The sequence below is a fragment of the Gambusia affinis genome, linkage group LG17 (genome assembly GCF_019740435.1).
Source record: "Gambusia affinis linkage group LG17, SWU_Gaff_1.0, whole genome shotgun sequence".
Taxonomy (NCBI): Eukaryota; Metazoa; Chordata; class Actinopteri; order Cyprinodontiformes; family Poeciliidae; genus Gambusia; species Gambusia affinis.
This window is the reverse complement of record NC_057884.1, coordinates 15283119-15308248: the sequence shown is the minus strand read 5'-3', so window position 1 is coordinate 15308248 and position 25130 is coordinate 15283119. Positions and strand designations below refer to the sequence as shown.

The window sequence follows — 25130 nt, the reverse complement described above, 5'->3', positions numbered from 1 at the left end:
TGAGAAAAATAATACCACAATAAATATCATGATAAAGACTGTATGTGTAATATCTATAGTCAACAGTACATGAATTGTCCTAAGGAAAAACTGGCTGGTTCCATTCAGCAAGATTATATTAAAACCAAGTCACTTAAAGAAGGGACCAAATTAGAAATTACTTTGTTTCTTTTCGACAACTCTCATGTTTCTCGTCACCTTTGAAGTTTATTGCTGTGGTGCTGGCGCTGCCTTGGCAGGCCGTAGCTTGGACGGGGTCAGTGGTATGATAGCCTGTGCGTGATGCCCTAGAAATGGCACCCCACTTTGAGATGATGGGCGCCTCACTGAAGGGAATAATTGGATCTTCCTCTTTCAAACGTCGGTAGTGATCCAACAAGTGCAGACATCGTTTTCCTGTTCCGCTTACACCACCTTGGCCTCCTTCAATACAGTCTAGTTCCTGAACGACAAACACAAGAGCACAATTTAAAATTTTAGCATTCAAGTGTAGATTTTATCTGGATGCATTAAATCAGGACCAGCTTTCTGCATTGTGAAGTAAATCTCACCAGATGCTCCGAGTGGGAATGGGAGTGAGCTGGGGTGTGTTTGAGAGGTTCAGGCTCAAAGGGGCTAAGGCTGGGCCCTGCAGAACTGCAGGACCACGGAGAGTAACGGGCCAAACTTTCCTCGCCCCTGAACCTACATCCCACACACTGACCTCCACTGCTTTCTACATGCTAGAAGAGAAAAATTGAGAATCAAAATCACATACAATGCAAATAACAAGCAACAATTTTCAGATTTTTTAATTGTAATAAAAAAATAAAAATCCTGAACTGTCACATTCCTGTTTCACAATTATGCTCTACTTTGAATTAACCTGTTAGCTATAAATAGCTATAACTAACCGTGAGATTTATTGTAGTCTGTGGTGGTTAATAAAGAGGTATGAATACTTCTAAACTGTGAGAATTTGCTTGGAATTGTGAAAATGAAAATTTTTATTTTTAAAAATGTGTGCAATTACTCCTGCTTCCAGAGGGGGGGAGTAATTGCACAAACACAAACAGTCCTGCTTTACGAATACTAAAACTTGTACACCTTGCTGAAAGTGCTGATCTGCTGAACTATCACAATGCTTTGCTGCAAAATATCTGAAGCCTAATTTTAAACAATGTTTGGAACTTTAATATTAAACTTAACAAGTGAGAACAACTGAAAAGCACAGTTGTCTGTTGCATTAAGGTGACTATGGACAGAAATTCAATTATTTTTTTCTTTGTAAGACAACCAGAGGTAACTCAATTTGTCTAATTTGAATTGACATTTGAAAAGCTGTCACTGGTTTAGTAACTGTCCCATTTTACAGTGTGTGTGTTCACAAAAAATTCATCCCATAAGCTGTTAAACAAAGCTTTATTCATCCGAATGCCTGAGTCACTGCTCGGAGAAGTCTCTGCTCCCTCACAGACGCACACACCCACACATACACCAGGACCGTGCATTGCTATGATATCTGCCTGCACAGTTGCTAGGCAACCACCTCCCTCTTAAGTAGCATTGGGGGGAGCAGCAAGTGCACGTTTCACGAGGCAGAAGTTAAATACAATCACATTTGAAATAATAAAAATGTATAAATATTTGATCAAAAGACTAGTCATCTTGTTCATACATTGTGCATTAAAATAGTCATACCAATACTCATGTTAAATGTCTTTTTACAACATAGGCATCTGATTCCTACCTCTGCTCCAAAATCAGTGGTGAATATGGGGGAAGACTGGGAGGGCCTGTTGGGATTGTGATGGTGGTGGATGTGAGTCCAGTGTTCCTGCTTCTGTCTAAATAAATCCTCATATCCCAGAGGAACCCGTCCATAGTCCTGAAGCAGCAGCAGATCAGACATGAAACATAGTGAAGAGATGAGTGAGAACCGAGAATATATATTTGCATAATTGAAATGAAACACATATTTCAACTTGCTGACAGCAAAGTGATGCAAAGCAAGCATCATGGAGCTCTTTGTATTTTTATATGTATATTTGATGCAGTTTCAGCTTAGATTAAAGTAAAATTTTAGGTGATTATGTTTTTAAGGCATCACTTTTATTCTCTTGTTCATATAAATTTGTCTGAACCAGTTTTAAGGATTGCTGTGTCTCGCTATTATTGCATATATATAATATGCAATAAGTTCCCTAAAATCCTTTTATAAATTAATTGCAATCTGACAGTGAACTGATTTACTGTAAATTTCTCTTTTTCTGTTTGTGTTTTCAGTTTTCTTACACCCGTTTATCAACTCATCTCTACCTTTCCCTTTCAGTCACATTTCTGCAGCATGTGGCTCCAGCCCACTCTGTGGTTCTCCCACTTCTCACCCAGATACGTCTCTGCTTCACCCACTCACTTCTCTTCCTCCTGACACAGAAATGTAACTTCACCAGTGAACCCTATAGCACCGTCTTCAGCAATGTGTGGGTCTGATTTTATCATTTCTGACTGAAGTAATTTTAATAGAAATTACCAGTTATTACAGAGTTACTGTTTAACTGAAACAGACTAATGAAGAATAAGAAAATGAAGCCCTGGGGTTACAGCATCACCCGTGAATCAACAATGGATCCATGTGGAGCAGAAGTAACAGTGGACTCAGATAAGTGAGCACATATTTCTGAGACCAGACTGAAGTGAGGATTTATACCGGCCATCATGTGAATTATTTAACATACCCTGTGCAGCCCAGTACGGTGCTCCGCTCCAGAGCAGTAGTTACTGTCTAGAGAGTTGAATCGCTCTCTGAGTGGAGGCTGGTAGACAGAGGAGTGAAGAACCTCTGGAGGCAGTGAGTTACTCCTGGCATCCTCTCTGTGGTACAGCTACAATGGCAATCATTAGACAGGTTACACAATAACCAAGTTGAACATTACTACACAAAAGTTTCCAAGGAGCAGGACTCTACGTCCTCACTTAAGGTTGTCAATATCAATGTTTCTCAATGTTTTCTGAAGTGCTTTCAATTTTTTTCTTTGAATGTTTTATGTTCTGTTCGATCCTTTCACTTCTAATTTAAAGCTCTTACAGTCAAGAGAATAACAGTTTTATGGACATACAACAGGAAACTTTGCAAAGCAAAGAGAATATTAACAGAAATTCTTTTGATGCTTTTTAACACCCCCTTCCAACCAGACTAGAACTGCATTAAAAGAACAGACTGGTGCCACCTGCACATAATGGGGCATTAGAGCGCACGGTGAGAACATGGTTGTTCATTATCTTTTCCTGCCTTCATGTCGAGGTGCTGCATGACATACTCGGTAGTAGCAGTGGCAGCTCATTCATAATGTACTGCCTGAACACTCAGTGCATTGCTCCCAAGATAGTTTAAAGCTTGACTGACCTCCTTCCAAAGGTTACAACCTAACAGAGACTAATTACTACAGTATGCATCAAAGTTATGCATCTTTGGACTTTGATCAATAGGATACCCATGTCACTATCTGAATCATTTTAGATACATAGATGGGAAAAACAGACAGGACACTCTTTTATCTCAATTTACAGATTTTCAAACTAAATAAAGTGTGACTTGTTTTGATTCATGTACTGAGACAAGTGAAGAAATTATACTATACAGTTGAGTAACTCAAATACTTTAATAAAATAACAATCATGTCATTGTTTGTCTACCAATGTATTTCAACTTAGCAAAATCTGACAGTAAATAAAAACACTGAAGTTTGGTCCAAAATTAATAAGCGCGTTTCCTACATCATGAGCAGAAAGAATAAAATTTCCTTCCAAAGATTTATGTTTACTTGTTTGTTTATAATTTAGTAAGCATTCATTTTAATATCTAAGGATGTGAAAAATGGACGCATCAAGTATTAAGTTTCAAAACTGTTTTTGTTTTTCTTTTTACAGAAGCTTTACTGATGCTTTCATATCTTGCATACACAGTACTCATCTACATATCGATGCAAATAAATTAATCTTAATATTTCTAATCAAACTCAGAAAGATCTGCAAAAAACAATCCATCCCCAGACCCTCAAGAATATTTTACATTTCAGGATTGGCGTGCACTCTGATTCTAGTTGAAAAGGCTTTCCAGCTGTTCAGAGTTGCACATACCTCCAAATTGTGCATAATGGTTGCTGATGAACTGAGGGGAGTTTTGAGTTCTTTAAGGTGTAGCTAAAATCCTAAATGTATTTGTCACACTGTCAAAAAGGAGCTGTCGCATTTTATTTAGGGACGACAAGAAGAAAAACCTCAAGCAGGTCACAGAGTTTATAATGTAATTTTTTTGTAGTCAGATAATGACTCACACACAGAACAGCGCACACAGCACTCATTTAAAATAAAGTGCAAAATAGGTACTGCATTTTGTACATCACTGCTTTTATGACTGAGAGTTTTCTATTTGCAGTAGAAAGCACTAGATATGAATCCTTTTGCAGGATTCATAAGAGAATGTATTCCATAATACAGCAGTATTGTGGAATACTGTGGCTTCCTCTAAAACTAAAATTAAAAATGATGATAGAAGTGCAGAAAGACCCCATATTCTTAAAATACAAGGAAACATCTAAGTACAAGTGTGGCCCCTGAAGTTGTAATATTATAACATGGTGGCTAAGAAGCCAGTAGAAATCCAGTAAATTATTAACATAGGACTGAAGGATTTCATCTATTTTTCAAAGACAAAGGGTCTTCTCCTGACACTTCTTTTATTCACCACTTGTTCATAGCAAAATGGGTGGAAAGCAGCAAAATCCAAGAAATAAGTATTTTTGAAAACCAAACCTAACATTCAAGACCACTCAATAAAAAATATTTAAAAATGGCCCGCCTTCTTGGAGGCAGATTATGAAAAAAAATTTTGAACAATATTTGAAAATATGTGTACAGGATTCTAATGTTGGTATGATAACAAATTAAGTCTCACCTGAGGCCTCCATACTCTCCTGCTGTCATAAAGAGGAGCATAAACACCATGAACAGGAGCCAAAGGTCTGTATTGACCCTGTCCTGGATGGGGATGGAAGGTGGGGGCTCCCATCTGGTCTCTAGGGGGAAACCCTGATGAAGGGGACGAGACTGGGTGAGGAGCCTGGGGGTCCTTGGGGTAAGAGGAAACACCAGAAGAAGGCGGCAGCGAGGATTCCTGGACATTGGAGGACCGCAGGAAGCGAGCCATGCAGGATTTATGAGGAGGGTGAAGAGCAGATGGATAGTAAGAACCTGCTGGAAAGAAGGCATGAAATGGTTAATCTCTTTAAAAACAGTAGCAGAAATACATATGAATTAATTTATTTATTTGAAGAATGACTCACAGTTTGGCTGAAAGTGCACCGTGTCATAACCAGGGTGAGATTCCTGGTAGTATAGCTCTGATGCCTGAGAAGGGTGAGGAGAGGAGATGATGAACTGACCATGTCGAGGAAGAGGAGCGCTGACATCAGCACCACCTGCAGAACTCAAAGGAGAGGAAGCTGAAGAGTGGCTGACTGGAGTCCTGGGAGGGGACATGGGCTTCCTAATGATCAAAAAGAGCACAAGAACATAAAAAATGAATATGAGATTATCTCCACATTGACTTGCATGTTCATTCATTAAGAAACAAGTAGCGTAATATTCGTACAGCTCTGTGGACCCTGATTTGGTTCTGTTAGGCCCGTTAGCCCCACTGGTTCCATTCGTCAAAGCTCTTTTCAGTTCTTCCACACCCCCTGACCCTCTGGAGATCAGCAGCGGGTTTGTCAGGCTGGAAGCTTCCTCCATGTTTTCATCTGCATCTTTGAGGCCTTTGCTGGCTAAAGAGAATGGCCGGACCACGCTGCTGCTCTTCTTGTTCCTCAGTCTGAATCTGTGCAGAGAAGGAGAAAAAAGGAGTTGGGTTTTTTTTGTACATAAAAATATATAATACAGTGAAAGTGAAATTGCTGCCTTTGTGAGATCTCACTTCTCCAGCTCATCTTGCGTGTGCGCAAATGTACAGCTGGTTCCTCTGGGACAGCCTCCCTGCTGACGAAGATCTCTGCACATGCTGGTCTTATACTTGCTGTTGGCCTGGGGCTGCAGCATGCAAAACGATAAAACAAAAACTACATCTTACAACAAATTAATACTGATAAACATATATGGTTTCTGCATGTTTGCCATTTTGGAATTCCACACTTTTGAAGACTTATTTTTCTAAGATTTTCTAAACATTTGAGTAGAAATCCATTTTGTGCTAGCTAAAACAACTTCATTTATAAACTTGTAACACTAAGTATTCTCAACAGATTCCTTGAAGTCACACATATTTCTGCCTAAATATCTGATCAGCTACATCTGCCAACAAAAAACAGCCAACTCCCCCTTAAAAATTAATTACAGAATGTGTATTGATGGTTTCTCTCTTTCAGTAACTCAAAAACAGCAGCCTTGTAAAATTATTATTTATTTTTTCACATCTAAGCTTCCTTCTGCCCTTTTTGAAAAAAATGTGGTTACATCCAAAGCATTAGCTAAAAAACAAATGTGAAGAGAAGCTCAAATTTCAGGGAGAAAAACTATTTCTGTTCTAATCTGGAAAACTAAACCAATAAAACTGTTTGATTAAAAAAATCCAGTTTAAATTTGGAAATTTAGACATAAAGAATGCCAATCAAATGTTGATGTAAACAGAATTGTACTATTTAGACATTTTGTTATTTTCATTACTTATTCAGACCTGGATGAGTCATAAAAGCAAATTCCACATATTTCCATACTTTAAAAGATTGTACCTGACCAGCATCCTTACAGTGCATATATTTATAAAGAATACAGTAACATCTGAGTCACAAATGTGCCATTTCCTAACTGTTTATACTTACTGTGTTGTTTTTGCACAATAATAACCAACACCTGTGCTGTTTGTTACCAGAAATTGTTTCATTTCCTTCAACTAGGAGGAACAAAGTGTGCTCTAGTCAGTAGCGGGGAAACATTAGAAGCACAATGGCATCAATCTGGTGTGTCAGCATACCTGTGGAGTTTCATGGCTCTTCTTGCTGAAGTTCTGTATGAACTCCACCAGTCCATGAACCACCAGCTTTACAGCCAGCATCACGCTTTCCAGCTCTGCCCAGGACGGTGGCGGGACATCTGAAGACAGATTAATGTTTGATTGGTTTAGAAGATAAGGGCTCTAAGAGAATGTTTGTAAAGTACAAAAAGAATTGCGATAAATATTAAACTACATACTGAGAAGGCACAATACAAGATAAAATGATAAAAAACCTGTAAAAGGTTAAAGCTAGAAGTCTAGTGTTGAGGAAATGCACTTCTGCTCCAAATGTCAGCAAGATCTTTTCTTTTTATTGAAAGTGTCAAAGGTCGGCCTTTGTTGAATGTGTGGTTAAGATGTAAACTGCAGATTACAAATCTTGCCCTTTATTATTAACCAGGCCAGGGATCTGCATTCATGATTAAAGTAATGATCAAATTTTTGAGGTTTCCCCAAGCAGCTAGATTACTGATACAGAATTCAAATATAAATCCTGACTAAATATATCTAAAGCTAAAACAAACTGTATTTCTTGTCATTTGGGGTTTTTTTATTAGATAACTAAATTGTAGAGGATCAGAGAAATAAATTTCAAGTGTTTCATGTTTTGAAGAAAAAATAAGTTGTAAACATCTGAAAAAGGGAAAGTACCTGGGTTGTGGTCTATGTTGGCCAGTAGCTCTAGGTGTGGTCTAAGGCTTGTGAGGTTGGCTGGATCTCCCGTCCTCTGCAGAACAATCGTCAGTTCCTGAACGCTCTTTGCAAATGACTCTGGAGACTGCAACTGCAGCACAAAGGATAAAACAAAGAAAGAATGTCTTTAAAAGAGGGGTCAAAATGTTTGTTGCAGACATTCTAAAACAAGTATGACCACACTGCCATCATCAAAATGAATGGAAAGTCTTACAAGAAATATCTTATTTCAGCGGCATAATCTCACATAAAGTTCAAGTGAAACTGATTCATGTTCATGGGAAAAGGCTACAGGAAAACAGAAACTTGCCAAAACTTCCCCCATATCTACACTCCTATCAATAATTTAAAAAGTTAAAGTTACTGGTACTGCAATGCAATTTTTTAATAAGGATCCAAGTTTATATTACCACCACATACAATAATATGGACTGTATGAGGGGGAAAAAAAAACGTTAGAGAACAGTGGTAGGCTTCAACTATGTCTAGATAACAACCATTAGAATAGCTGCCTGTCAAACGTTTATTTAGCAGGTAGCCTAGAAAATAACTTTTCAGTCCTCCCATCACAAAAATAAAGATGTGGAGTTTAAAAACTGTGGTGACTTGAACTGGAACCACATGGTATCATAACTGATATGATACATACATTAAATGTTGTATTTTCATTCATTTTTACCATTCTAAGGTTATGAAGATGTATTTATTGAAAAGGTTTTACATATCTGTGTCAATGTGCAAATAAATACGTAGATCATCTTCAGGCTTGTTAGAGATATCGCCAATAATATTACCTTGTCAATTATGGACTGCATGTGTGATTTGTGGACTAGGTCTCCATATAAGAGAGAGGACCACTGCTCAGGAGAAATTCGAAGGCCTGCCTCCATGGCAATGTGGACAATCTGAGCGTCATGTTCTCTTCTTAGCGCCTCATACGTTCGAAACTCCTCCTTCAGCTGCATTAGGGAGGAATCCTCATCCCGCTTAGTCACCTGACAGTAAGAACACAGAATGTTGTGAGGGAAAAAGAAAACAACAAATTATTAATTTTTGTCAGGCTTTGCACACACAGCTGGAAAAAGGGGAACTGAAGTGGTTATATATAACAAGTTGAAAATTCAGAAGCAATCCAAGGTATTTTAAGTAAATGTCAGAGAAATCACATCTGTGTTTGTTTATGGTGTCCTCAGACTCACAAACTCAAATTCTGATCACACGAAGGGACTCTCCCCTTCTCAGAATCTGCCCTATGAGTAATCATCATAAGACACCAGAACACTCCCCCGCCAGGCATCATTTAACAAAAACAAAAACACAATCGGATTGCTTCTGCGATCCAGTTGCACCCCTGTCCATTTTTTCCCAGCAATTAGGTACGTGAATCTCTGCGCCTCTGTATCTCATTACCATCTGTCTCCGCCCTGCCAGACGAGGCAGCGAGGCGCAAATATAGTCTGAGGTTATGTCATGAACGGGTAGCTGGCATTTCTGCCCTGCCAAACACCTCGGTCATCAGATAACAGTTCTAGAAATACACACACCAAAGGTTTATCTACAGAAACTCATATCCTGATTGCAAATGAATGCTTCCTAGTAGTAGTATTTCATGTGATTTAGTAGGAAGAAATTAGATTTAAAAACCGGGGTATTCATCTAAATTTTGAAAGACTATTTTAGTCAATCTTTTTTCAACACACTGTGTTGAAATTGAAAACAGCTCCGAAACGCTAAATCCTAAGGGTGAGAATTACAAGAGCATCTTCCATTCAAAAAAAACTGTGGTGTCCTTGTTTTTTTATTGAAATAGACATCTCAAGAGTGCAGCTTGTTGTTTGTGCTCACATATTTAATATTGTTTCTGTATCTTTCACTGTAGCTTTTATTTTTTTATTTTTTCTTACCTTAAAGCAGGAGGCCCTGTACAGCAGCTGCACCACATGGCCTATGCTGGTTTTAGATGCCTGGGGGAACCGGGCCTCAAGCTTCTGGACCACAAACAAAACCAGCACCTTCCTAGACAGAGCAGAACCATCCTCCAAAGCTAGTAAAACCAGCTTCAGTGCATCTTCTTGCATTGCTGATGAGAAGAGAATTAGAGAGAGAGAAAGATATTCAGGACAGACACACTGACTCACAGCTGAAGTTGCAAAGATTACATAAATGTGTGACAACAATAAATACTTGATATTTCTACATGAGTAGAGAGAGACAAAAGGACATTCAAAACAAAAACAACCAGGTGTCCTCAGACTTTTCAACTCATTATGTTATCATGATGAGAAACTTGTTCCCAGTCAGAATCTGCCCTATGAGTAATCGTCACAGGACAGCAGGTACCAATACCAGCAGACAGTTGAACGAGGTGATGCACAAGTAATTTAGACAATTTCAAAGGAAACTTATCAACAAAACACATACTTTCATATGAGAATACTTACCAATATTCAAACACAAAAATTAGAGATTAAAAACTAAAAATGGACAAGGGAAACAATCTTAATTAGATCTGGCAGTACAGAGACACAGAAATTATTGTTTAAAGAGAAAGAAACTGACTGTTTTCTTGAAGAAAGTCCTATCTAAAGGAAATATGCAAAATGGCTGTCTCAGTTTACTGGCAGCACAAAATAAAATTGCATGAGCTCTTTTAACTTCTACCTACAAAAGGTCATTTGAAGTATAATTGTATTTGTAAGCATGAAGTAAGATAATGTGATGCTTTAATGTTTTTATTACTTTGTCCTCTGATAGTACAATCCTCAGATTATATTACAAACTTATATCAATTTCCCCAAATATTCTTACCTGGAGTTTATCTGATAATTAGCTGCAGTAGCAACAAAGTTTTCCATGTCAAAGCCAAGTGAATGACAGATTAGACATTAGTATTTTAACTTCCTTTCCAAAAACCGAGTGTAGCAACACAAGATGGGACTTTACCAGCTAACAATATGTTGTTTTGAGAAAACCCAACTCAAATAGATTTTTTTATGTCAACAAAATGTACCATGACACACACACACTCACCAGGACCCAAAAACTGGCAGCCCCGCGCCCTCACCGCTGCCCAGAGGTTAGCAGAGAGCTGCTGGGGGTTCTGGTGCTGCAGGATGAGTTCGGTTACAGTCCGTTCCCCCAGTGAGCGGGCTGCCCGGACCGCCCGCACACGACCCTCCTCTTCTACCAGCTGGCAGTTCACCAGAGTAACCAGCTTTCTCTGCATGGGCCTACTGAGCACGCTCGGACTCAGGTTCGCCACACCTGCAGATTGCATGCGAAAAACTGTTGAGTGCACATCTGCTACAGGTTGTCTCAGTCAAAACGGTTTTTAATTTCACTGAGCTAATCTAAATTAATATGCACTTTGTTTCTCAGGCTCTTAAGAGCCATAACATCATCAAGTCTCAAGTATCCAAATAATAACATGAAGCCACTGGTGTGTCTCACTTTTTAGATGTGTTTTCAAATAAAGCAGAATGTTCCCAAAGCACCAAAACAGTACAGAACCTTCTAGCATCATGAGATGTGTGAAAGTATGAATGCCAACTTTTACAAGCAGCCTCCGCAGGCTGAATATGAAGAGATTAATTCTCTATGGCAAATGTTCAAGTGTGCTATCATTTCCTTCCAACACTGAACTTCCATGGATATATTTTATGGCTAATTCAGATAGTCCAATTATCGTTCCTTTTTAGCCCAAAAATACAGCGTTCCACATATATTCCCATAAGCAAAAATGTGGAAAGCTGAGCTTAACTCATTTTACCATTCTTCTCAGCTTTTCAACAAAATTGAGACCTCAACTGAAGTCTTTCTTGTCAATTTCAAAATTCTTTACAAATAGGAATCTGAAACTTGTGGCATGAATTTATATTCAGCACCCTTTACTCTAATACTTAGAAATAAAATCCAGTGGAACAACATACATTGTGATCTAATTTCAGTACAAATGCAGCTGTTTCCTTTCAAGAAGATACTACTGATGATGTTAGATATGCATGAAAACATTCAGTACCTTTGGCACCACTGATAGGTTTCAGGTAGAGAGCCAGCTCTTCTACACACAGTCGGCAAAGGTCATAGTGCTCAACATCTGCCGCACTGCTCAGACTCACAGGAGGAACATCTGGGACCTTTAAGATACAAGACGTCCATAAGATGCTTAACTTGAAATGCTAAGCATCTGAAAATCACTCACGTAGACCAAAGCCCTTTTGGACAACCTCACCTGTGCTCCGACCAGCTTCAGCAGGGCGCAGTTGACCGGCAGCAGGTCGATGTCCGTGCTGATGGGCGTCTGATCGAAGGGGCAGGCCTTGCGGTGCAGTTTGTGCAGGCACGTTTTGCACACCGTGTGGGAGCAGCCCAAGCTGATGGGCTGGTGGCCGCTGCTGTCAAACTCATTGTAGCAGATGGGACAGGACAGAAACTCTGTCCACTGGGCCGCCTGCACCGGCATCCTGCCACCGTGCTGCTGAGGGAGGCGTCACCAAGCTCAGGGGGAATGCATGTCACGAGCCCTGGCCACAGCACGCTTTTGCCAGTGCCAATGAAAACGCTGGGGAATGCAGCAGAGAAGTTTAAGTTAAGATTCTAAGTTTCATTAGATCACTTTTCCAGATTATGTCAGGATATCAATCTTACGTGCAATCACTGTGAAGCATTAATGATGAGTTAATTAAAAAATTTTCTCGCATGCTCACACAGCAAGTTACCAATTTTCCAACAAATAATGCACTAAAGGACATTTTGGACATGCACCAACCACATGTAAATTCTGCTTAAAACGGCAAGTTATTGAAACACAACAAGCATAAAAGACACAGCTGCTTTCTTTACTAACAGAGTTTAAAATGCATTAACATTTTCATCTTGAATCCAGAGGAAGCAATTACCTGCAAGAGAACCCAAAAATAAATGCCTGAGATTGAGTACAGAGTGATTAGAAGTGTGGGATTGGTGACGCACGATCATCCACTTTACATTTTATAAATACACTATATTCTCCTGTCTTGTGAGTGCTGGATGCAAACTGAAACAGAATACCGCAGCAAACAGATGACAGAAAAATGCAGGAAGACTTGCAGGACTGAACGATTATCAGAATCCTGTTTCAGGGAAATTTTACATGCTGTGCCATCTATTTATGTCAGTGGTTTCCAAGCACTATGTTCCATTCAAAGCCATTGTGCATGTGTGTGTGTGCTTGTGTGTAGAACAAGTGACAGTTCTCAGGATCACACTGTCCTTGGTCCTCTTAAGCAAAGTAAGACTAAACAAGTTCAATGTTAGATACATCACAAAAACAAAACCATCACAGTGAGTAAAAAAATCCAAAAAATAAAAATAAAAGAAGACTCTTGCAGGTCAAATTAAATCAGATTTTTCCAAAAGGAGAATTTAAAGAAGTGCTAAACTGGAGATTTTTAACTCTACATCATTGTTACACTAAGAAGACATTTGGATTATTTATTTTTTTATTTATATATATATTTTAATGGAAAAAAATTATAACTTTTTGATGAATGGAAGATCAGAGAGCAGCCAGATGAGGAAGCACAGAGTGGAGAGTAAGTGAAAGTGACACGGCTCTCAGCTTATACACTCTACAACAATACCTACAGCCTCCTGCTAAAGTCTCTAAAACAAGCTTTTAATACCAGAAAGTAAGAGATTGCTGTGTTTTGTTTTTGATTGTTTCCATAGCAATGAAGTAACCAGACAACAAAATGCTGCAAAACATTTCCTAATGCATATTTGAGTTGAACCCAATGAATGAAAATAACTTCCTCCTGTCACCCATAACAATTGGTTACCATGGATAATTTTGGATGGAGGTCGAAGGACAAGCGAGGGACTCGCACTGATTTCTTAGGCGCCTCTTCCTGCTTGTGTTGCATCAAGAACTGAGACAGCTTTATGATCTCCTGACATTTGACAGAAGACACTACTCTATCTATGTCGTCCACTTATTTATTTAAAGAAATGAGAACACATTAATTGAAACCTCTGGATCATTTAGCATTGGAAAGTGCAACATGTTGACTTTTTCTAATGAGTGAGTGAGGATTTAAGCTATGAATTTGCTGCATTTTCCAATTAAAATCTTTATTTCACTGTGCAGAATATAGTGACAGTCTGTTAAAAAAATTATTTGTTGCATTTGTATTAAGGCACATTCTGTTTAGTGATTTTCTATGTTCTTGTGCAAACTCATTTGTTTCACTTTTGCGCACTTGCTTTATCTTCATCAAACAACTTTTATGGAGCAAGATGTACTTTATCTGATTGATGCTGTTGGTATTGACTTCTTAGGTTAAAATTGATTTTTTATAATCTAGCAAATCAGTATTACATAAATAGTAGTACATAAATTATACAAACTGAATTAAATATCTCTTGAAATGTACTTTCTATAAGGACTATGTGTTTACACAGTAATATCCCAATAAAATATTGATTATTGTAAAAAGTCTAATAAGCTGATATGGCAATATATATCAGCTTATTATCGCAGTATACTGTAAATGGGTCAGTGGAAATAGATTTCAGTTTATTATTGTGTACATTAAAAGAAACAGATTGGAGTCAATGGGATAAAACATTCTCTTACAAAAGGAAATATATATATATAAAAAAAATAAAATCACTGCAAAATACTCAACATGAGCAACTTTAAAGCCATTTGCGTCATCACAGTTGTCTAGCATGTGGAAATAATAATTTAATAATGAAAAATTAATGTCCAAGGAGCTTTAAGTGAGCAACACTGGGCTCATGACTGTGCACTTTTAAAAGGTTTGCTTTCATTCACATAAGAATATATATATATAAATATTAACCATTTAGTCATTTTAATCTCTTCTTTTATAACAACACTTAATGTAAGTGGACACTGACCTCCTCCAAACGGCTTCATCCCAAAAATAAAATCATTCATAAAAACAGCTCAGCAGCTTTTAGGCGCCATCATGAACAGTTGCTCTTTCTGGACCACGCGCGCAGACTGTGAACCGCACCTGTTGCTTTCATAGTCCATAACATCTGCTCAAACTCCTCACCAATCCCACGCAGCTGGTGCTCCTCGTGGAGCAGATGACAAAGTAAGCCAAAAACAATCACCTTAAACTCTTTTCAGCGATGTTGGCCCAGTAAAATAAGAAGCGCGCTTGAACGAAGAGAGAATAAAAATTGAAAGAGGAGGAGCGCACCTGAACGACTGACAAAACCGGTTTTTTGTCGTTACAAGGTTTAGATGGGATTTTTGTTTATAATGCATGTCAGTGTTGGTTCGTCTTTAATAAAAAAAAAAAAACTTTCCAAATATTTAGTTATAAGACTAGAAGTGAAAATCGAGGAAATTGCGAAGTTAAGCTTGTGCACTATTCCACTTCACGCAACCCGTGTCCAAACGTAACGAAACGTGTATAGATTTTCTTCGTGTTTATCCTAATAGCTACATAATATTTTGCAAAGATTTATTTATTTATTTATTTTAACGGTGGCACCATATACGCACCTCCGGAACACTTGGCACCTCGACACGCAAGCGCTGGCTCCGTGGCCCGCGTGGACAGCTCCGCTCTATCCTCGCGCGTCATATTTCTCTTCCGCGAGGAGCCCAAATATATCACCGAAGCCCACAAGGTGCTGAACCCCTCGTGAGCTCACCCTCATGTGACAGAACTAGTTCGGGAGGATAAAGAGGGGGGCTTTTGGGGAGAACTGCGGTGGGTGGGGAGTTTTACTGTGAAACTTTCTGCGCGTGTTCTGGCAGATTTAGGGAGTGGTGCACCCTCGAAGAGGAGGAGGAGTGGGTGTTCACATTGGCACCCACCTATTTTTCCTCCGTTGTGCTGCCTCTTCAGGGCACTACACAGAAATCTGGACCACTGTCTATTTCTCTGTATCACTGACTCACATCTTCACTTTAAATGAAGCACAAAATCGCCTATTTTTCTGAGGCGTTCCATTATTTCATCAATGTCTTATAAAGTAGGAAATGTCAGAATAAACCTCGTGAAAACTTTCAGTCTTGTGACACGGAAAAGTGGGTGTGTGCATTATACCAGCAGCAAACCACAACTTCCTTATCAAGATCCTTTTTATACAGAGATTATTTAAAAACCAGGAAATCGACCTGAGTGTTGCAGTTCAGGCCAGTTGGTTTAAAAACCCCAGAGGACGTGACATTTGCATTGCAATACAGCAAATTGGCTGATTATGTTACTGAAATTGTTCAAAGGAAAGCAATTGCAGGTGCATTCTAATACACCCACTCTGCTGAGTGGGCTCCAGCTATACTGTGTCTTTACAGCCAAGAGTTGGCTGGTGATCATTTGGCTCTGGATAGCTGAGTCTTCACTTCATCCCCCTCCAATCTTCCCGAGAGGCATCTGGGGTTTCCTCTGGCAAATCTCAGATGCCAACAGAAGTGAGTTTTAATAGGTCACTTTTTGTCACTTGAACTGAAGAAATACAAAAATATTCAACATGTTGATTTTTTTTTATTATTATTTTTTTACATTTTGTCACATAACGGCTGCAAATTATAATGCAATTTAATGTGATTAACACACACAAATGTCAAAACTGAGGAGAGATGGAAATTATACAAGGTTTTAGCCCAATTACTTTGACATTGCTAAAGTAAAATCCACTGCTACCAATTTCTTTAGAAATACCATAATTAGTAAAAAATTTGTCAAATATGCTAAACTCAAGTTAAAATGGTGACTTGTACACCAGTCTGAGCACTTTGACACATGGTGGTGGTAGTATCATGCTGTGGGGAAGCTTTACTTTAGCAGGAACAGGGTAGCTGGTTCAACTTAAAGGAAAGGTGTACAGAGTTGAATATAGATAATTCCTAAAATAAAATCTCCTTGTCCTAATATGTGAGTTTAAAAGTCCTGTGATGGAAACTAGTCCACAATTTACCTTTCCTTTTTCTTATAATAATAATAATAATAATAATAATAATAATAATAATAATAATAATAATAATAATAATAATAATAATAATAATAATAATAATAATAATAATAATAATAATAAAAGAAATACTGATGACTTATCCTGTAGTTGGGGTGTAATTTTTTCTATCTTAGAACTAAAAGAAAAATCTCACATTTTCACTCATCTTCTCAAATATGCTAAACTCAAGCTAAAATGGTGACTTGTAATCAGGAACATTCACTCATATTCCTTTGGATAAGAAACTGTTGGTATTACTCATATATTTGCTTGGCTGAAAAATAGACTGACAAAAAAATTTTGTGGTGACTGAACTGCCCGCTTGTCTACTGACGCTGGGTTACAGGCAGACAGTTGTCTGTGTCATGAAATTTTAACTTTGACTCCACTTTGGCATTTCTGTGAACTCCATAGACATGATGAAAGATCAAGTTACCTCTGCACTTTGGCAATCCTGTAACAGTTCTCAGAGGAATTGATGTCCTACAAAGAATACTGAGTAAGGACTCTGTGGAATAAGAACATTCCAATTGTTTTATGTTAAACAACATACACTTTATTTAAATCAAGGAATGAGCTCTTACTGTTATTTCATTTGTGGCTTAAAATGTAGTAAAATACAAAGCCATCCAGACTGACAAGCACAATTCTTAAAGTTTCCATCTGCAGTAGCAGAAAGTGTTAGTCTAAAATACAGTAAAGTATCATAAAGTGTTTTCAGCATCAACACCAGTCAAAAGGATTTGTTGTTATAAAACAAATAGAAGTACACAGAGAAAGAAAAATAAAACTATACCATCAAACTTTACATGCGCCTGAAAGAGAGGGCTGTTGTCATGCCTGTGTAATCTATATGTAATTGCAAAACTAGACTAACGCTTAAAGTAAACAAAAGAACCACATCCTCTGCAAAAAACAAAGATGAGACCCTGAGGGATGAAAATCACTTTCAATTTATATTTGTCATCAGTCAAGTCTTTTATCATTTTCAAAAGTCAACATTTCGAAAAGGCTTTACAATTTCTTCCATCATCCCACTCAACCGCCTCAACACCATGAGCTACAATCAAAATTATGGCAAAAAGTAGCACCATAACACAAGACTGAAACCTCACACCCACTCCACACCTACCACCACAGAGCTATAAAAAATCAGTTAGCTCTGAAACAAGTTTCCCCCATGCTGCCATCAAAGTTGATCTTCTAAGTAATTCAGGAGGCAACAGGAGGTACACAATAATGCAAAATGCTAAACTTTAATACTAATTGTTTGAAAGACTCTCATGAGGCACAAATAATAAACCACTTTGACAAATTTACTGGTGTGAATAAAGAGCACATTTTCTCTGTGTGCTTGCTTGTTTGGAGTACAGTACAATTGAATGTGTACTGTGATAAATGTGGGATTATAGTTGTTGAGCCTGTAGCCCCAATTTGTGGCTATGAGTGTGGGGACAATCACACAAATCACAAAATGCTCACTTAAAATCGCTTTGTGTTGCATGACATAATTCTTCCTCATGCAATAGCAGAAAGGACTGATGATAACCCTGTGTAATACCAAAATGTCAAGTTGCTTCCATGCATCTGAAAATCAGCTGATTATACAGTAACCTGCAACGGGGGCAAGCTGCAGCAAAATTTAACTTTATGATGAGATTGCTACATCTCACACTTGCCCTTGCAGGTTTGCATTTTAAAACTGCTCAGAGCAACAGTGTTGTTATTCAGAGCATTTCACCGTTTGTTGAACACTCGGGAGCTATGCACCCCCATCTTCACCTCCATTTCACAAGCTCTTCTTTAGTTTTACGATGCTTTCACATTTTAAATTCCATCATTCTCCATATTAAAAAAAACTACCAGCAGCAGTTAAGGAAAAACGGTGCAGGTGTTATGTCTTAGATTTGTTTGAAAAACAACCGAAGTACAAAAGCATCATCTCTATCTGAGCAACAAGAGAAAGTAGCGCTCCGCAAGTGACTTACCTCAAGCACACCAAAACATCAGAGTAAACATTTCCTGGTCACCCACAACAACAACAAAAAAATCTTCATCAGTTGCAAAAAAGCAGCAGTAGATGGATGCTTCCTGGCGCTAGAATGATCTGATAACGCATATCAGCACATTTGCTACAAGTAGGAGCGCTATCTGGTCCAGTTGCGCTCCTCTGCACGTCTTTGCCTCCGCGCGTGACGGAAGCTCAGGTACGCTGAGCCACACACCCTATGCTTCACAAACCAACGCTGAGAGGAGATGATGGTATCGCTCCGCCTGCGGTGATGGTGCCAGAGCTGCGCTTCAGACGCTCCACCACCAGCAGCATCTAGCTGCACTGGCACGGAGCCGCCGCTGCTGCTGCTGCGCGGCTACGCATCATTCATACTCCGAGCTAATGGGTGACATTGTTGTTCGTGGGCCTAGCACAGATAGATGGTGGTGCGTAGCTATCGAGGGGGGCACTATTTTCATGTGGCGAGCAAGGATAAAAGATATGTACAGGGGCAAGCCGGAACAAGCCGCTTTTCGAGGCGTGGGCTTGCTGGTTTTTAAAGGAACAGACCGAGAGGCAGAGCAGCAAGCAGCAGAGGGAGGGGGTTGGGAGGATGCGCTTTGACAAGTGTGTGCGCGAGCCTTCAAGGAGGAAGTTTAACACATCAACTCTGCGTGCTTTTTGAGCAGAGCTGTAGAGGGAAGTAGAAAGGCGGAAGAAAAGGCATGCTTTATTTAGATCTGAATTCACTGGCATTCTCATATGGGTCCTTATGGCTCATTTCCCAAGGCGGCAGGATAACAGCGGGCGCCACAAGCTTCTGGGTTACTAAATACTGAAAAATTCCTGAAGCAGAGGGATATTTCTCAGTTTTTCACCAAAGTTTTCTCACATCACGCCACTCGTACAGCGAGTCTGGCTCCACGTTCTTTTCAGATACTACAAGATGCTTACTTATGGAGCTTTGCACTGGGCATAGGCAATAAATCAATTTGATCCATTAATATTTTTTTGTTTGTTTTTAAAGATTTAATTTTAAGACAATTGAGATTTTTCCACTAATGTACTCCTCAGATTTCCGAGAATCTCGACCACACAGGACCTGCCACCTTGTTTGCCAAGCGTGTTTTATAGCTTCTAATTATTTGGACTTTGAATTCAGGTCAACTCACAGAAGGAATCATTAAAATAAAAGTCAGTTTTTGAAAATATTTTTTGTCCTTTGTAATTTTTTTATGCATTCATAAAAGCAGGAAAAATATTTATCAAAATTGGACCTCGAATGTGGAATGAAAAAATAGACAGATTTTAACTTTAAGTAAAATCACCAAGGCCTACTTTGAGTGGACAAGAACTACATCTGAGAACCTTTAAGCCCATATATTCATTGCATGTCCCTGAGGTAACCAGGGTTTGTTGATTGTGCAAAGCTAAAAACTAAAAGGTAGCAAATTCAGCAGTAGCACCAAGAATTTGGACATTGCTACTCTTGTTTGAATTGCCTTGACTCTGTGAATTTTTAAAAAAGCAACTAAAAACTTTTTTTTTTGTAATTGTTTTTGCTAACTGTATGAATGTGCTGTTTAATGTTTTTAGAGGAAGGCAGATTATCTAGAGAGAGTACATGCAAACAGAGAGAACATGTAAACTCCATGCAGAAATACACATGTAGCTTGAATTTTAATCCAGGACTTTCTTGCTGTGAGGTGAAGGGACTGGGAATAGAACCATGGGCTGTGCAGCTGCCACTGACTACCTCATCAAAGCTTTAATCCTATTATCAGGATATAGTTACCTTGTAGATTATAAATCTCCTCCATCCCCATTCATGTTTCAAACTTGCTTTGTTTCCCTCAGGGTTTTGTGGAGGATCATTGTATCCCATTGTTTATGAGGTCAGAGGCAGGCTACACCCAGTTAGCAGCCATTTCAGATCCACACAATCATCTACATTGAAATCTAAGGTTGTTGTAAAATCTCCAGGTACTCTAATACGCATATTTGTAGACCGTAGGAGGAAGCTGGAGTGGCTGTCGAAAGCCCTAAGGGAGAACATGGAAACTTCACACAAAAAGGAAGCCCGACAAACTTTTATGCTGAATCATTCCAGCGTATTTCTTTATATTTGGCTTTTAAGCACCAAATATTGTGCTTAATATAGACAATATCCTTCTCATATTGTCATTCCTTCCTTAAGAAGGAATGACAATATCAGTCATTCCTTCTCAAGGCTTCCCCTGCATTTTTTTTTCTATTTTCAGTTAAGTATTTTTACTTTATTCTTTATTTATTTTAAAAAGGCTCTACAATTTATGGGGTAAAACAATGTGACTACTACCCTTAACATCTAGCAAATTGCTCAAAATGCACCTTGGGTCGCCTCTGAAAAGTTTTGAAAGGGGTGGCCAGAAAAATAAAAACAAAACCATAGTTTAATTAATCATTACATATGCATAAATAAACAAATTAATGTTGCAACTCATTGAAGTATAAGACTGTCTGTCTGGCCAGAGGGCGCCATCGTCCCAAAAAGATTGAATTAACAAAGGGTGGTTTAAATAACTTATTTTAAAATGATTAGTCCCTTTATTTCTCTTTTACTCCTGCACCCCTTGAACTTTTAAACATTTTTGTCATATTAAAATCATAAATACCAGTGTGTTTTATATGATCTTTATGCAACAAATCAACACTATAATTGTGTATAATTGTGAAAGAGGGAGAAAGTGATTTATCATTCAAGCATTTTTAACAAAAATAAATACATAAAAATCTATGAAAACTGTGTGTTGCGCTTTTACACTTAGCGCACCTCCGGATTCAATGTTTTTTTTTCAGATTGTGCTGTAGTTACAACAGCAGGCGATTTGATGGATGTGTCTACCAGCTTTCCATCTCCACACACTCAAATATTTTTTCCAATCTTAAATAACTCGGTCAAACATCAGTTTTAAAGCCATGCGGTTGTAACTCTGACTCACTTCCTCTCCCGGCTGGGTTCACACTTAGAGAGCCGTTAGTTGCCCACTGGCTACTGCATTCAGCGAGATAAGTGACAAGGACATTTCTGGGTCAGTAGGATAACCGAGAAATTAAACGAGACATGTGAAAGGAAGAAAAAAGGGTAAGCGAGCATAGAAACCCTCTCAGCCGTTTAACCTCGTCGTCATGCTTAGTATAGTCTGCACAATATCAGAGGGGTCAAAAAGTGAAACAATGCCAGTAGTAAAGATGCATTTGAAGATGAGCAAAATGTTTCATGGTTTGGTGAAGAATTCTCTTTTATTTTGTACAATTGCCTGAACCGTGGGTCGAAATTGGTAACTTTAAAGCACTCATAAAACTCAAAATGTTGATTTACATTTAAGCAGCATAAAATAATTGAATTGGTATTTTGAAGATTATTTTTCCCTGTTCAACAATAATCTAAACAGGCAATATTTTAACTACCATATATTGTCATTTTGGCCCAACATTAATTTTGAATCAATATTTCTTAGTAAAAGAATCATGTAGACTTTTTTTGGTACAACCTGAACTGTGAGGAAGTACTTTTTTTTTCTTTTGGAAACAGAATAAAATTATTTATTTACTTTGGAAAATAAATATGGGTATTTTTTCACAATAACTACACATTTATTGGGCATTTATAGTTCACAATAAATGTATTTTGTAAATATGCAATACACATTTATTGCATATTAGTCACTTTAAAACCCACACATATTTATAAAGAATGGTTTGTATCATTTGGAATTTCAATACTCACTGTACATTTCTAAAACTGGTATAAAAATATTGCATGCAACATGGTTTTAATAAATTATTATTATAGAAATCGTTTATCGCTATTTACAAAATATCACAGATCAAAACAAGACAACAGAAAATGTATAATTGTGCCACATAGATCGTACTGCTAGCACTTCCTTATCAATATTTGTAAAATTAGTTACTGAAGGCTCAGGGATCACAAGAAGATACCACACAAAATTATCTGTGCCACTCCAAAAAGAAGAGGGGCACATCCCATGCTGGCACTTCCAAAATATAGCATAATAATAATTACGTTTCAGTAATATTACAGAAATATTAGTTTCTGTAATAGACGAGGAGAGCCTACATATCTTCCACTTCTGTATTTCTCCCCTAATAACTTATTTTATACTTCTGTTGTTGCTGGTGACGATAGTCTTAACTGCGTCAGTAAAACAAGTTTTCGGGGGGTATGAGAAGAAAGCCTTTCTACCTTGACTCCCGGTGTTCGCAGTGGGTGAAACATGCTTGCTAGCTGCTGGGGAGTGGCTCTGCCTTACCTAGCGGTGATCAACACTTTGCAGCCAAGTGTTCCTCTGCTTGGATCTCAGGATACCTGCCTCTGAGCCTTCCAGGACCCCACTTTTCTCTTCATGTTTCCAAAACTAATTATATATCCCGCCACATCGTCATCGAAATGCCCTCTATCTGTCTCAAGACTTCGGCTGCGAGTTTTCCCTCTTCCTCTTGCAGTTAAAAACAGAGCGCCACTGCCTGCTGGATGTTTTGCACATCATTCCTTGTGTGCAAAACAAAAACCACTAAACTGGAAACAACAAATTACGAATTGGGTGTCACGGATCGCTCCAATATCAAAACTTTCCGCCAATTTCGCCATCTCACTGTCTTTCCCGCTACTCTTTTCGCGCCGCTAATCCCTTTCCCGCTTCTCAGCATTTTGCGTTATTTGCATAACTTTCCTCCGTCCATTTATTCTCTCTCTCTCTCTCTATATATATATATATATATATATATATATATATATATATATATATATATATATATATATATATATATATATATATATATATATATATATATATGTTACCCTGCAACCTTGGAGGGCTGAGGGTAATGTGTATGATGATCTTCCCTCAACGTGTGGTGCTGCGGTATAGAAAAGATGAGACACACACGTTGAGCTTCCGTCAGCATAACAGGAAGATTTATTCTTCTTCAGTACAATGAACACATTGTCAAATATTTGCTTTTTTTTAACAATTCAAATAAAAGTGCATGAATTTGTTTTATGATATTTTAATATCCTTCAAGACCTATTCTACACAGATAAAACATTTTATAATGTCCAAGCATCTTTCTTACAACAGTAAGAATTTCTTGTATCTGCCAGATAAATAGATACAGAACTGAAAAATAAAGGGTGCATCAAACCAGTTCCATATAAAATCAGCAGTGCTTCAGTCGCTTCTCAGCTAGCTTAATACATAAAAACCAAAGTCCGCTAGCATTAGCATGCCCAGTTCAATATAAAATCAGCAGTGCTTCAGTCGCTTCTCAGCTAGCTTAATACATAAAAACCAAAGTCCGCTAGCATTAGCATGCCCCAGCAAACAGAACTGTGTCCCGTTTTTTACACAATATTAAACACAAACCGGACAAAATGACTCAGTAGTCAACAATTCGATTCAATAATCTCTTTAACTCCCGAAGGACATCAATGTGTATGTATTATAATACATTTTTACTAACCTGCGGTATAGAAAAGATGAGACACACACGTTGAGCTTCCGTCAGCATAACAGGAAGATTTATTCTTCTTGTGTGCTCAGTCCTTTCTACACCACGAACGCGACAGCGTCCCTAGCAACGCCGCGGAATTGCACGGACGAAATGAAACAAAACTATCTAACTTATTACAAAAATGAAAAATAATGTTGGGGTGTCCTTTTTCTACTTGGTTTTTTATTCACTAATAGCTTATTATTCACCCCTCTACACTCTCCCTCACTTAAAAAAAAATGTCTCCTGACATTAACTATTTCTTGTGTGAGGCTCACTGTATGGGAGTGTACTGTTGATACACATGTGGATGTGGATATGGAATATAGGGAAATGGCAGTAGACCAGGTGTCATTGTGAAGGGTTGGTTGAACAGCAATGGACTAACACCTGCACTCCAACAGCTATATGATGGCTGGCCCAGTGTCTCATATGTTAGTCTTTCTGTTGGTCTCCCTCTTCTCTCTGATCTCCGTATATCATTTTCCACTCTGGTCTCATCCATCTCCATCTGATCCTGATCTCTTTCACACATTTCAGATCTTTCTCCAGTTTCAGAAGCATTTCTGTTAGTGACAGTTCCTTCTCTTCCGGAGGGACAGAATTCTTCAGCCGTTGCACGCAGATTATTTTGATTTTCTGGATTCTGTCTTGTCACATGTCCTTGTTCAAGATTTTGAGTTTGGTTTGACTGTAGTTGTTGTGGGTTTACAAATCCATAACACGGAATTCTGTTCCGGAGGTTATAATGGTAAGTAAACTCTTCTTCTTCAACATCAGAGTCATTCATTTCAGGTTCATTCTCACATCTTTCAGTTTGTCGCTTACTTTTCTGTTTTGTCTGTTCTCTCACAGGAAGTTCATCCTCCAGAGGTAGGTCAT

The 25130-nt window shown here is 38.3% G+C and overlaps 1 protein-coding gene across 5 annotated transcripts in view; it reads right to left on the bottom strand.

Annotated features, from left to right (window-relative positions):
• The window catches only part of rc3h2 (ring finger and CCCH-type domains 2), a 29302-nt gene extending 6000 nt beyond the window's left edge, over positions 1-23302 (bottom strand). Inside the window, exons 1-16 of one of the 5 annotated variants that reach the window (XM_044144869.1) lie at positions 23009-23302; positions 11952-12281; positions 11739-11856; positions 10751-10984; positions 9625-9800; positions 8515-8715; positions 7679-7811; positions 7007-7125; positions 5954-6066; positions 5633-5857; positions 5325-5527; positions 4937-5235; positions 2718-2864; positions 1730-1867; positions 552-722; positions 199-442 (exon numbers count right to left, since the gene is read on the bottom strand). In XM_044144869.1, coding sequence (XP_044000804.1) covers positions 199-442; positions 552-722; positions 1730-1867; positions 2718-2864; positions 4937-5235; positions 5325-5527; positions 5633-5857; positions 5954-6066; positions 7007-7125; positions 7679-7811; positions 8515-8715; positions 9625-9800; positions 10751-10984; positions 11739-11856; positions 11952-12182 — 2752 coding nt within the window. In that variant the 5' untranslated portion in view covers positions 12183-12281; positions 23009-23302. Of the gene's footprint in view, positions 1-198; positions 443-551; positions 723-1729; positions 1868-2717; positions 2865-4936; positions 5236-5324; positions 5528-5632; positions 5858-5953; positions 6067-7006; positions 7126-7678; positions 7812-8514; positions 8716-9624; positions 9801-10750; positions 10985-11738; positions 11857-11951; positions 12282-14623; positions 15201-15242; positions 16385-18687; positions 19204-23008 lie in introns of those variants that run through there. The other 4 variants (XM_044144871.1, XM_044144867.1, XM_044144868.1 and 1 more) reach the window with 4 other exon arrangements.
• Between the last annotated feature and the right edge of the window lie 1828 nt (positions 23303-25130).